Source organism: Notamacropus eugenii, chromosome 7 (assembly GCF_028372415.1).
Source record: "Notamacropus eugenii isolate mMacEug1 chromosome 7, mMacEug1.pri_v2, whole genome shotgun sequence".
NCBI classification, from domain to species: Eukaryota; Metazoa; Chordata; class Mammalia; order Diprotodontia; family Macropodidae; genus Notamacropus; species Notamacropus eugenii.
In genome coordinates, this window is record NC_092878.1 from 16,136,346 (window position 1) to 16,149,196 (window position 12,851).

Genomic DNA, 12,851 nt, shown 5'->3' on the forward strand with positions numbered 1-12,851 from the left:
ATCATGACATTTTTGAGATGGCAGAAGTCAGAGTTTTTTTATAAGGAATCTTAATCCAAATTCTTAAACTCCTCTTTTGGCAGGCATGGAAATTAAGACCTAGAGAAGAGATGAGGGATGCGAATATCACATAGAAAGCAACTGAAGTAGGATTCATATTCAATTATCCTGTTGCATAACCTTATGCTCTTTCCACCCAAGTTCATTGTTTCATCCCCAATGATAATTTGCAATACTTTCAACAAGTATGGTCAAAAAATTGTCTGTGCCCCAGCCTTGAAAAAAAATATTCTTACCAAATTCATATAGAAATGGATTTTAGAGAAGCACTGTTTCATTAATTAAGAAAATTTATTGTTTTTCAGTTGTTTGGGGACTCCTAATATTTATGATTTGGAATACTTAACCATTGTTATTTATTCCTAAAAAGAAGTCTCTGAGATGTTTTGCTTCTCAGCACAGTACTTTGGTATACAATAGACACTTCACAAATGCTAATGACTAAACATCACTAAAATTTCTGGACAGTATTTTCTGACTACATTTCCAATGATCAAGTTAGAAAAATATTAAAATTCATGCTACTATGGATATTGAATATTGAAACATTGAAAATAATTGGAAATATTTAATAAACTGAAATCCATATTGCTACGTTACTCTTAAAATATTCCATCATTGGGATTTTTCCTTTACTTTAGGCTGGTCTCATGGATACAAATGCACATGGATGAGTAAAATTTTGGTTTTTGCTTTTATACTGATTGTGACAGGAGAAATGGAGAAATCAGAAAGTAAACAAGAAAAAACTGGAAGGGAATTTTTCTTCTTTTAGTTTATACAATATTTTCTAGATACAAAGGATTAACTCAAACTAAGAAATGACTTTTAATATAATTTCATTTTTATGTGTTCTTTTTTGTATATGGAATAAAACAAGAACTTACATAATATAGCACAATAAGAATATGATTGCACATGAAACGCAAATCTATTATGTACAACTTGATATTACTTTTTAATATATAATAAAATTATCACGTAAATTTCTTTGTTTTTCTTTTTTTCTTTCTTTCTCCCTACCAGCAATATCCTAGAGATGGCTCCCATTAGAAAGGATTTATTGAAAGCTTGCAGGTGATATGTTAGGTGAGAATGAACTTTGGATGGGGATAAGTTGGTCACAGTTTTTCTCCTGACTCTCTTACTAAATAGCTATATTACACTTAGCATCTCTTGTCTTAGATTCCTTTATTCATAATATGGAGGTGGGGATAAAAATGGAATCGAACAAAGGTAAGGTCTCCTAGCTCTAAAAAATCTATAACTCAATGGACTTATGCTGTATTTTCAAATATACCAGGTCCTGTGGGGTTGCACAAAAAAAATTCACTCTCAAAAAGACCAATAATTTCCTCTACTTTTCTTTCACTGCTTTCTTTATAATGGGATTGGTTAAAACTCTCATAAGGAAAGCTACGAGATGAATCTGCCTCCTTAATACTGGAGAAACTAGGTAAGTTTCACTGAAGAAATGAGTCTATTTGTACTATCTGGCATGATTAATTTTACAATTCTGTGAATATAGGCAAAACTCTCTCTCTCCCCACTCCCTATTGCCCACAAAAGCAGAAACTTGGAAATGGCAAAGTACAAAAATAAAAGTAAAGGAAAAGGAACCTAACCTTTCTTCTCTTAAGATTGGATTTTTGTGCCATTTCATATGTTTAATATTCTAAAGCTCTATCCTATGTCTGTTAAGTGAGGCTTTTGCTTCTTTGCTCTTAGCTATATAACTGCCATACGTTGATACTAAGAAATTGCATTATCATAAGGAAGAGAGAAGGGAGATAAGTATAAAGGTAGAAAAATAACAGAAATGACTTACCATATGCAGTCCCTGTGCAGTCAATGATTTTTAATTTTTTTACAAGTTTGTGGAGAATACTGGGTATCTAGTTTTTGCTAAGTACAGACCATGGTCTTTGAAAGAGCATTATCCTTAGTGTAGAATATTTTATATTCACTTCAGGGAAGTAGTGTTGTCCCTGTGGTAAAATAGGGAAGTTCCCACATTGTGTTCTGTGCAGAGCAGGGCATAAATCTCAGGGAAAAGATTCATCTTCTATAGTCCTCTGGGACCTCTATGACTAAAGCTCCTTAGGATGAGATTAACATCGGCCAAATTGTCTCTCAAAATTCAAGACCAAGAACAACTAAATACAAACATAAAGTCCCTAAATATGCAATATTTTAAGAAGTGCCCTCCTTGAATACGTTCTTGTGTATTTTTTCCCTTTAATGAACTTCCTCCACATCTTCCACTTGCTAGAATCTTTCTCTTCCTTCTAGGTACCTCTCCGGTGCAATTTCTTTCAGGAAGACTTTTCTGATCATCACCCCCTATCAACAAAAGTTGAAGGAAGTGTTTTTTTTTCTAAAATTCCTAATATTACCATTAACAGTGTTTTATGCTTATCACTTTCAACTTGCAGTATGAATATCATATTCTTTATCCAACTTATATTGTAAGATCCTTGAGGGTAGTGACTGTAAAGTTGCTGTATTTTTCATATTTCTTTCCTTACTGCCCAGCATGAGACCCTCTTCATAGTGTCGATTCCATTTGGGAGTTTTCGTTGAAGTATGATGTGGTGACATATGGCTGCAGAGGACTGAGAAGGTCATATATGAAAGATTTTATAACAGTCAGGCAAATTGAGTTTCCAACAGGTGAACCTCCTATGAATTGGTAATCAGTCATATGTCAATTATGAGTTAGACCTCATAGGACAGGTCTAAAAACTCCTTACCATCACCTGAGTACAAATAGTTCAGATAGTCTAGAGTAAGAACCTATGTAGACAGCAAGATGATGACAAGATAATTGTTAAAGTCATGTTCAATTTTAGGTGATGACTTCCACAAATCTTGCAGTTGGTCATAAATAAGATTTGAGATCCATTAAAAAAAAGAAACAATGTGTACCACTATTTCATATAGATGTTAACCAGCTTTTGGGTAGCAATAATTCTGCTCCTCATGGAAATTCATGATTGTGTCTGCTGAGATGTCTTTTTTTTCCACATTTTTTGTTTTGTTTTGTTTTTGATTTATATATTTAACTTTTAACATTCATTTCCACAAAATTTTGGGTTCCAAATTATCTCCCCATTTGTCCCCTCCCCCACCTCCAAACACCAAGCATTCTGATTGCCCCTATCACCAATCTGCCCTCTCTTCTATCATCCCTCCCTTCTCTTGTTCCTATCTTCTCTTTTGTCCTGTAGGGCCAGATAACTTTCTATACCCCATTGCCTGTATTTCTTATTTCCTAGTAGCAAGAACAGTACTCAACAGTTGTTCCTAAAACTTTGAGTTCCAACTTCTCTTCATCCCTCCCTCTCCACCCATTCCCTTTGGGAAGGCAAGCAATTCAATATAGGCCATATCTGTGTAGTTTTGCAAATGACTTCCATAGTAGTCGTGTTGTGTAAGACTAACTATATTTCCCTCCATCCTATCCTGCCCCCCATTGCTTCTATTCTCTCTTTTGATCCTGTCCCTCTCCATGAGCGTTCACTTCAAATTGTTCCCTCCTCCCATTGCCCTCCCTTCCATCATCTCCCCACTCTACTTATCCCCTTCTCCCCCACTTTCCTGTATTGTAAGATAGGTTTTCATACCAAAATGAGTGTGCATTTTATTCCTTCCTTTAGTGGAATGTGATGAGAGTAAGGTTCATGTTTTTTCTCTCCCCTCCCCCCTTTTTCCTTCCACTGAAAAGTCTCTTACTTGCCTCTTTTATGAAATAATTTGCCCCATTCCATTTCTCCCTTTCTTCTCTCAATATATTTCTCTCTCACCCCTTAATTTCATTTTTTTAAAGATATGATCCCTTTCTATTCAATTCACTCTGTGCTCTTTGTTGCTGTATGTGCGTGTGCATGCGTGTATGTGTGTGTGTGTGTTTCTGTGTGTGTGTGTGTAATCCCACCAACTACTCAGATACTGAAAAGTTCCAAGACTTACAAATATTGTCTTTCCATGTAGGAAGGTAAACAGTTCAACTTTAGTAAGTCCCTTATGACTTTTCTTTGCTGTTTACCTTTTCGTGCTTCTCTTCATTCTTTCGTTTGAAAGTCTAATTTTCTTTTCAGCTCTGGTCTTTTCATCAAGAATGCTTGAAAGTCCTCTATTTCATTGAAAGACCAATTTTTCCTCTGAAGTATTATACTCAGTTTTGCTGGGTAGGTGATTCTTGGTTTTAGTCCTAGTTCCTTTGACTTCTGGAATATGATATTCCATGCCCTTTGATCCCTTAATGTAGAAGCTGCTAGATCTTGTGTTATCCTGATTGTATTTCTACAACACTTGAATTGTTTCTTTCTAGCTGCTTGCAATATTTTCTCCTTGACCTGGGAGCCCTGGAATTTGGCAACAATGTTCCTAGGAGTTTCTCTTTTTGGATCTCTTTCAGGCGGTGATTGGTGGATTCCTTGAATACTTATTTTGCCCTCTGGCTCTAGAATCTCAGGGCAGTTTTCCTTGATAATTTCATGAAAGATGATGTCTAGGCTCTTTTTTTGATCATGGCTTTCAGGTAGTCCCATAATTTTTAGATTGTCTCTCCTCGATCTATTTTCCAGGTCAGTTGTTTTTCCAATGAGATATTTCACATTATCTTCCATTTTTTCATTCTTTTGGTTTTGTTTTGTGATTTTTTGGTTTCTCATAAAGTCATTAGCTTCTGTCTGTTCCATTCTAAATTTTAAAGAACTGTTTTCTTCAGTCAGCTTTTGAACCTCCTTTTCCATTTGGCTAATTCTGCTTTTGAAAGCATTCTTCTCCTCATTGGCTTTTTGACCCTCTTTTGCCAATTGAGTTGACCTATTTTTCAAGGTGTTATTTTCTTCAGCATTTTTTTGGGTCTCCTTTAGCAAGGTGTAGACCTGCTTTTTATGTGTTTTTTTTTTTTTTTTTGCATTTCTCTCATTTCTCTTCCCAGTTTTTCCTCCACCTCTCTAACTTGATTTTCAAAATCCTTTTTGAGCTTTTCCATGGCCTGAGCCCATTGAATATTTATTCTGGATGTTTGGGACACAGAAGCCTTGACTTCTGTGTCTTTCTCTGATGGTAAGCATTGTTCTTCCTCCTCAGAAAGGAAGGGAGAAGATATCCGTTCACCAAGAAAGTAACTTCTGTGGTCTTATTTTCCCCCCCTTTTCTGGGCATTTTCCCAACCAGTTCCTTGACTTCTTAGTTTCCTCTCCACACCCACCTCTCCTCCAGATTCACCCAGCCAGTGCTTTGGGTCTGAGATTGAAATGCTGCTTCCCAGCCTCAGGGCTTTCAGCAGGAACAGGGCTGCTATTCAGTGTGAGATTAAGTTCAGGAGCTCAGGTGGGGGCAGGGTTGCCACACTGGGCTCAGTTCCCTCAGGGGGTTTATGGGGAGACCTTCAAAGATGGATTCAAGCTCCTGCCTCCTTTGAGAGCCTCTGTCCACTGTTGCCTCCTCTGCTGCCTCCGGAGGGGGCCTGAGTTATGGAGAGACCCCACTCCCCTCTTGGCAAGCTGAAAAGACCCTCTCACTGACCTTTGGCGCTTGTGGGTGGAGGGACCTTCGCGGCCACTGGAGATTCTGTCCCTGAAGCCTGCTGGGATCTGCTACTCTAGGTGCCACGTGGCCAAGGCAGGGCTGGGCTTTGCTCTGGTCCAGTGTGCTATGGAACTTTCGTGTCAGTTTTTCAGGTCTCTCTGGAGCAGAAGTCTCCTCCATTCCATTGTTCTGTGGTTTCTGCTGCTCTAGAATTTGCTGGGAGTTCTTCCTTACAGGTATTTTATGGGCTGTGGGTTAGGAGCTAGCATATGTGTGTCTTTCTACTCCACCATCTTGGCTCCTCCCCTCTGGCTTTTTGAGTTCTTGAAAAAGTGTTGGCAGTGAGTAACTCTAGTGAGTTAACATTTTTTATAAATTATTTTATTTTTTTTTCAATTTTCCACAATCATTTCCATATATCTTACATGTTCCACCTCCCTTGGAACTGCCTCTCCTAGACAGTATGCAATCTTAAATAGGTTCTACACATACATTCTTAATAAATACATATTCACCTTAGTCATATTGCATAGAAGAATTAAAATGAATGGGAGAAACCTTAAAAAACAAATGAAATAACACAACATAAAGTGATCTGTTTCATTCTGCGATCCATTTCCATAATTCTTTTTTTGGATGTGGAAGGCGTTTTACCTCAAGAGTCCAATGGGAATTTTTTAGATCCTTGCATTACTGTGAAGGACTTACTGTACTCGAAAAATTCCTCGCACACTGTGATTGATGCTGTGTACAAAGTTCTCCTGGATCTGCTCCTTTCACTCACCATCAGCTTATATAACTCCTTACAGGACTCTTTAAAGTCTTCCTGTTCATCATTTCTTATATTAAAATAGTGTCCCATTACATTCATATACCACACGTTGTTCAGCCATTCCTGGAAGCATTGTCTATTAATCTGCATTTCTCTATATATTCTCTGAAGTTTAAGGTGCTGATTTTTTCTCCTAAAGTAAAGGAATGATATATACATGCTTGATTAAAGTGATTGTTGACCCCTCAAAAATCATTTTTAAGCTCTTCTAGAAATTCTTATTGAGTTTTTGACCAATTTATACTATTCTTTTTTGACTTTGAGACTTTATACGGCTATTTTGACTTCATTGTCTTCTGAGTTTGTATCTTAATCTTCCCTGTCACCATAGTAGATTTTTATGGTCAGGTATATTTGTTGTTGTTGTTTTCTTATTTGTTCATTTTTCCACATTGCTTATTGATTTTGAATTTTTTGTTAAAATTGGGTTCTGTTGCCAGAATGCCTCAGTCTTTTGCTTTTTCAACACTACTATCTTTAGAGTTAGTTGTAGGGTTTTGGAAGTTTTGGTCCTTCCAAGGTGTTGTGATCTATGGAGAGGTGTGGTCAATTCTCTGTTGGCCTGCACTCTGTTCCTTACCAAGGAATTGCACCTAATCGCCAGGGTTTACAATCAATACTGCTCCTTCAGATCTGTACTCTCTTCAGACTAGAAGTGATATAGTTCCTCAGGGTCCGTGATCCCTTGTGACCAAAAATAAAGCTGTTCCTTAGGACTCCTGCTACCTATTGACTGAAAGTGTTCCTCTCTGCCCTTACTCTATGACCCAATTTATTCACTGGATAACAAGGAAAACAATAGCACTTATCTCACAGGTTTACTGTGAGAATTGACATAAATAAAACTATTTCATACCTTAAATTGCTACGTAAGTGCTATTTTTCATCACCAGCAGCAGCAGCATCTTTCACCACACATTTTCTTATGAGGAAACTCAAATAAAGGATGTTCATTCAAGTTGTGAAATCTCCTGTTAAAGACTATAAGGGTTTAAACCAAGGAACACTGACAATGAATTCCCCAAACACTCTCTGGTCCTACATTAAGTAAGTGTAAAGGTGTCCTATGTAATCTCCTGCTAAGGACTTGCCAGGTTTCCTTGCCATCTCTGGCTTGAGAGGTTCCAAACTCCTGATACTTCTATTACCACTACTGAGTCCCATAACTATTGCTGTATATATGTAGGCTCCAGGCCTGCCTCCAACCCTATGTCACACGACTCTCTTTCTGATTTCCTGAGTTATCTTGAGCTGGAAGAATCGCTCACCCTAACCTTTTATTGTCTCTGCTACTCCAGAATTTGATTTGATGCATTATTGTAAAGCTGTTTAAAGGGAGTGTTGGGAAAGCCTAAGTATTTTTTTAACTCTTCCATCTTGACTGCCTCTGGAAGATTGCCTCATATTTTTTTAATGTGTTGATCAGTTTTGTTACATTTCTGGATCTTCTTTGACAGGAACTTTCTAGGCTGAAAATGTCTACTTTCCTACCTCATTAGTCATTTGAGGTATTAAAATATTAATCAGAGACTCCTTTCCTGATAAATATGTGAAAATGTTTGGTTCTAGATCATCCATGGTAAATAAGATGCCCTGAAGCATGGACTGCAGAGTACTTACAATAGCATGAAGTTCATTTTGCTAGATTTTCCCTGGCAGTGTTCTTGAATACTGGCAATACAACATGCACTCCTTGAGAACAGGGATATTTTAATTTTTTTCTTTGCATCCCTAGAAATTCACACAGTGATTGGCACATAGTACATACATAAGGCGTATACTTAGTTGGGTGGAATTAAATACTTTTTTGTCACAACTAGTTTTCTTTTGGCTATATTATTATTGGATCCATTTTTGTCATTCCCATTTGATAGTTGAGCAAACTGAGGCAAACAGAAGTTAAACAATTTGTGCATGGTCACACAGCTACTGTGACATTTGTCTGAGGCTGAATTTAAACTCAGGTCTTAGTGACTCCAGGACCAAGATTACTTCACCCACTGCTATACAAAGGAATACTCTCTGACATTAAAATATTTGAAGAAGGCATATAATCTGAAGACCAGAAACAAATGTACAGACTCCAAAGATATAGGCAACTGGAAGGACCCTCAAAGAAGGAAAGTTTGAAAAGAGATGATAGTCAAGGGATTATCTGAAAGTGGCAATGGGCAAGAATGAGTACGATGACATTTCTTCTTGACTTCATGTGTCAAGAGCATGAGAAGGACCACCCAGCTGTGGACAGGTGGCCAGTAAGGAGGTGTCTTCCACAAGATAAAGTTTTAATGAGAAAAAAAGGACATTAATTTTAAAAAAATAAAGAGGATGAGGTGAAAAAGAGAGGAAGAAATCTTACATGAGCAAAAATTTGTTAGCAAGTGAGATAACAGTTCCAGGGGATGGAGTGGAAGAGGAGAACAGAGAAGATTTAGGATTGGGACTAACCTAGATGACTAATGGTAACAAATTAGTTTATTTAGTGTCTCAGTGGTAGTAGGATGTAGGAATGAGGGCTGTATCAGAAGTGCAAATTTAAATTTAGAGCCAGGTATTGGAACCAGAGGATTGAGAAGCAGCAAAATATATCAATATATCTATGCAGAGTCCACTCTCATCTCAGGTCATGCGTGACCTTTCCTTGAGAGAAAGGCCTTATCCAGTCACCTTTGAAATGGGACTTTACAGGATTGGAGTTGTTTCATGCTCCTTGGTTCAAACCCATATGGCCTCCAACAATGGTTTTCAACCCTGGGATGAACATCCTTTATTTGAGTCGACTCAGGAGAAAAATGTGAAGTGAAAGATGAAGATCATGATGATTATGATGAAGATGATAATGATAAATTGAATTTATGTAGCAATTTCAGATGTGGAAAAAGAGTTACTTATGTCAATCTTCACAGAAACCCTGTGAGGAAGGTGCTATTTTTTCCCCTGTTATCCAATGAAGAAATTGAGTCTGAGAGGTTAATTGACTTAATTAGCATCGTACATCTAGTAAACGTATAAAGTAAGATTTAACCTCAGATTTTCCTGATGCCAAGTCAAGGAGGACATTGAGTTATATCTAGAAAGAGGACCCAGGAATGAGGCGAGGCAATGTATGCATAACAACATTGCCCCCACATAGTTCTTCCCTGACTGGAGGATGGGAAATATTTATCAATTTATAGGGAAGGGTATTTTGAAGGGTAAGAATTATACTCCCTGACTAGATCAATTCAGTGAGATAAAGATAAGATGTCCTCTAGAATGAAGGAAGGTAGAATCATAATTCCAAAAACTTAGATGAGCTTTGGTATGATAAAACTATTCTCGAAAAAGGGTCATATTAACCATGAAGATGTTTATAATTCTGTCAATCTCTGACATTCTGTCCAGTGGAAATGAAATGAGTGAAAATGTCATGATGTTCTCCCCCATTATTTTTATTTTAGGAAAAAAAGTTCTCTTTAGTATTTGGCCCAAATGAGGCAATTTTGATTACTAAATGGTGTAAGTTTGAAAACATCACTTTGCAAACCTTGAAACGCTAGAATTTCTTGTGTGTTTTTCATTATTTTTGGCGATGTTTAATTCTTTTGTTTTATTTTGTGTTTTGCCCTCTAGAATCAAAGGGTATAGACAATATCATTCCCATATATATTTTGACAGTTTGGTAAAAAAAAAAATAACGATGGTTTCCTTTAATTTAAACATGACAAATTTAACTTTATCTCAGAAGAAAGTGATTCATTATATATATACATATATATATATATGTATACATATTATATATATATACATATAAATACATACATATATAGACATATATATATATGATTTTTGCCTTCAAGATCAACAAAATAAAACAAGCAAGTACTAGTAAGAAATCTTTTCTCAAATTCTACATTTGATAAATAGACTCTACAGACAACTTAGAATCATGGTCAAATAGATTAAAAAAAACAAATATAAGGCATTCTGCCCTTCACATTATAAGGAATAAGAGGGGAAGTTAAAGGCTACTTTCATTTAATCCTTTCTGAGTAGGTGAAAAACTCTCTAAGATAACATCAAGAACCTGTACATTTCTTCCTGCCTTCTATATCGATTGCTTTTGTTCTCCTCCTTAAAAAATATTCCCGTTTTCTTCTTAGTGAGAAGCAAAAAGGTAGTGATTCAGTTACTTTTTTTTACCATTATTCAAAAGTCACTTATATTTGACAAATTAAGTGTAATCGCCAAAGCTTTTCAAGATCTCAATTGTAAAAATGGTCAAGAGCAAGACATCAGTCAACCAATGAACAAGCCTTTATTAGATTTCCATTGTGTATCAAGGAGTGGACCTAGTGCCAGAAACACAAAGACAAAAATGAAATAGTCCCTGGCGCTTACACTCTATGTTGAACTTCAGGAAGAACACAGTCACCAAACCAATTCCATTGGTACCACATGGTAGATGAAGTCTAGTCATTTACAGATCTATCAAAATAGATGGATTTCTCTATAAGCCATGAAAACAAGTCATTATGGGGCATCAATCAACGATAATAGGCAGCAAATTTCTATGTTTAGACACTTATTTAATTTAATCAATTATTTGTTATAAATTATGATATAATAATGAATAATATGCAAAAAATAACAATATATTACTTTGATTATCAACACACTAATTTTGTATATTATCACATTTCTGTATTATAACTTTTATTTGCCAGTCACGTACCTGAAATTAAATTCAGCATGCTGGCAACCATTGGTTGGTCCATTGAGATGCATAAAATGTGAATCTTCTAATGACAAAGTTCTTACTAATTCCACCTAGAATTCACATACTGACTTGTAAATCTTCTCAGGGAAATTTTCATCTCTTTGTTTCTAAATGTATAGATAGCTGGATTTAAGAGAGGTGTGATGACTAAGTAAAACACAGCAACAAATTTGTCCAGTGATGTTATGTTAAGTGGCCACACATAGATGAAGATGCAGGGCCCAAAGAATAATACTACCACCGTGATATGAGCAGTGCAGGTGAAGAGAGCCTTGGATGCTCCATCTTTGGAGTAATGGCAGACTGTAAAAAGGATGTAAGTATAGGAGATCAGTAAGAGAATGAAGCATGTTATAACAAGACTACCACTATCAGAATTCATCCAGATTCCCAGGGAATAGGTATCAATGCAGGCAAGCTCAATCACCAGTGGGATGTCACAGAAAAAGCTGTTCACTGCAGTAGGGCCACAAAAGGGCAGCTTCACAATCACAACGAATTCACTCATAGCGTGTACAAATCCAATAGTCCATGAGGTCATTACAAGCCAAATGCATGTTCTTTGGCTCATGATGTTTGTGTAGTGGAGTGGCTTGCATATGGCTACATAACGGTCATAAGCCATGGCCACAAGAAGTACCATCTCACCCCCTCCAATAAAATGTACAAAGAGGATTTGACACATGCAACCCCCAAAGGAGATGGTTTTATTTTCCTTGAGAAAGTCTGTGATCATCTTTGGACAAGTAACTGAGGAAAGCCACAAATCAACAAAGGAAAGGTTGGCCAACAGGAAGTACATGGGGGAGTGGAGATGAGAGTCAGTGATAACTAAAATCACAATAAAGGCATTACCTAAAACAGTTACCAGATAGACCGCTAAGATCAAAATAAAAAAGAAAATCTGAAGTTCCCATGAATCACAAAGTCCCAACAGCACAAACTCAGACACTGTAGAATGATTTCCTTCAGCCATTCATTCAAGTCTTTACCATAAACCCCTTGGAGAAAATGAGAAAAATAGTCATTTGAATGTAAAAGAGGTTAATTCTATAACTTTAATGTTCAAATAAATATTCTCCCACATAAATATGAAACCACATTTTATGTTCACTTAACCAGCCTTACAGTAATATATAGGGCAACATGATTTGAGAGATTATGGGTTCTCAATCTATGTGAGGTGAACATACCCCAAGGGAAAAGGAACATCTGGACAAAGGGGTATGTGAAATACTTGAAAAAAATAACTATATCATCCTATTGAAATATTCCAAAAGTAACAGTGTTAACTGAAAAAAGAATTATGGATGAAGAGGGAATGGCAAAAAAATGGAGGTAGGATGGGAAAGGGAAAACTCCTGAAAAAAAAAAAGATACAGTTGAAGGAAAGCTAATCAAAAATAAGTGACTGAGGTTTGGATAAGAAGCCCTTTTCATACTGAGTTAAAAAAAAAAATAAAAAATAAATTCCACTGTGTAAAATTATCTGTTTGATCCCCTAAAATAACCAGGGCCTCTGATTTGTTATTCAACCACTGAAGTTAAATGTTATAAACTTGGAAAAGAATACCCCATTTTTTAATTGTGGGGAAAAAAAGATTATGAGATTTTCAGTAGATTTCTTTTTAAATTATCTCTGTGAGTCAAGATTATGAA

General features: G+C 36.4%; 1 protein-coding gene across 1 annotated transcript; it reads right to left on the reverse strand.

The window, feature by feature from the left end:
- Positions 1-11,174: 11,174 nt before the first annotated feature.
- LOC140513389 (olfactory receptor 4K3-like) lies at positions 11,175-12,189 on the reverse strand. The gene has a single exon (XM_072623055.1). It carries the CDS (start codon positions 12,166-12,168, stop codon positions 11,233-11,235), a length of 936 nt encoding a protein of 311 aa, XP_072479156.1. The 5' UTR covers positions 12,169-12,189; the 3' UTR covers positions 11,175-11,232.
- Positions 12,190-12,851: the final 662 nt, after the last annotated feature.

Excerpts from the sequence above, each read along its gene's own strand:
- LOC140513389 (XM_072623055.1), bottom strand. The coding sequence starts at position 12,168 with ATGGCTGAAGGAAATCATTCTACAGTGTCTGAGTTTGTGCTGTTGGGA.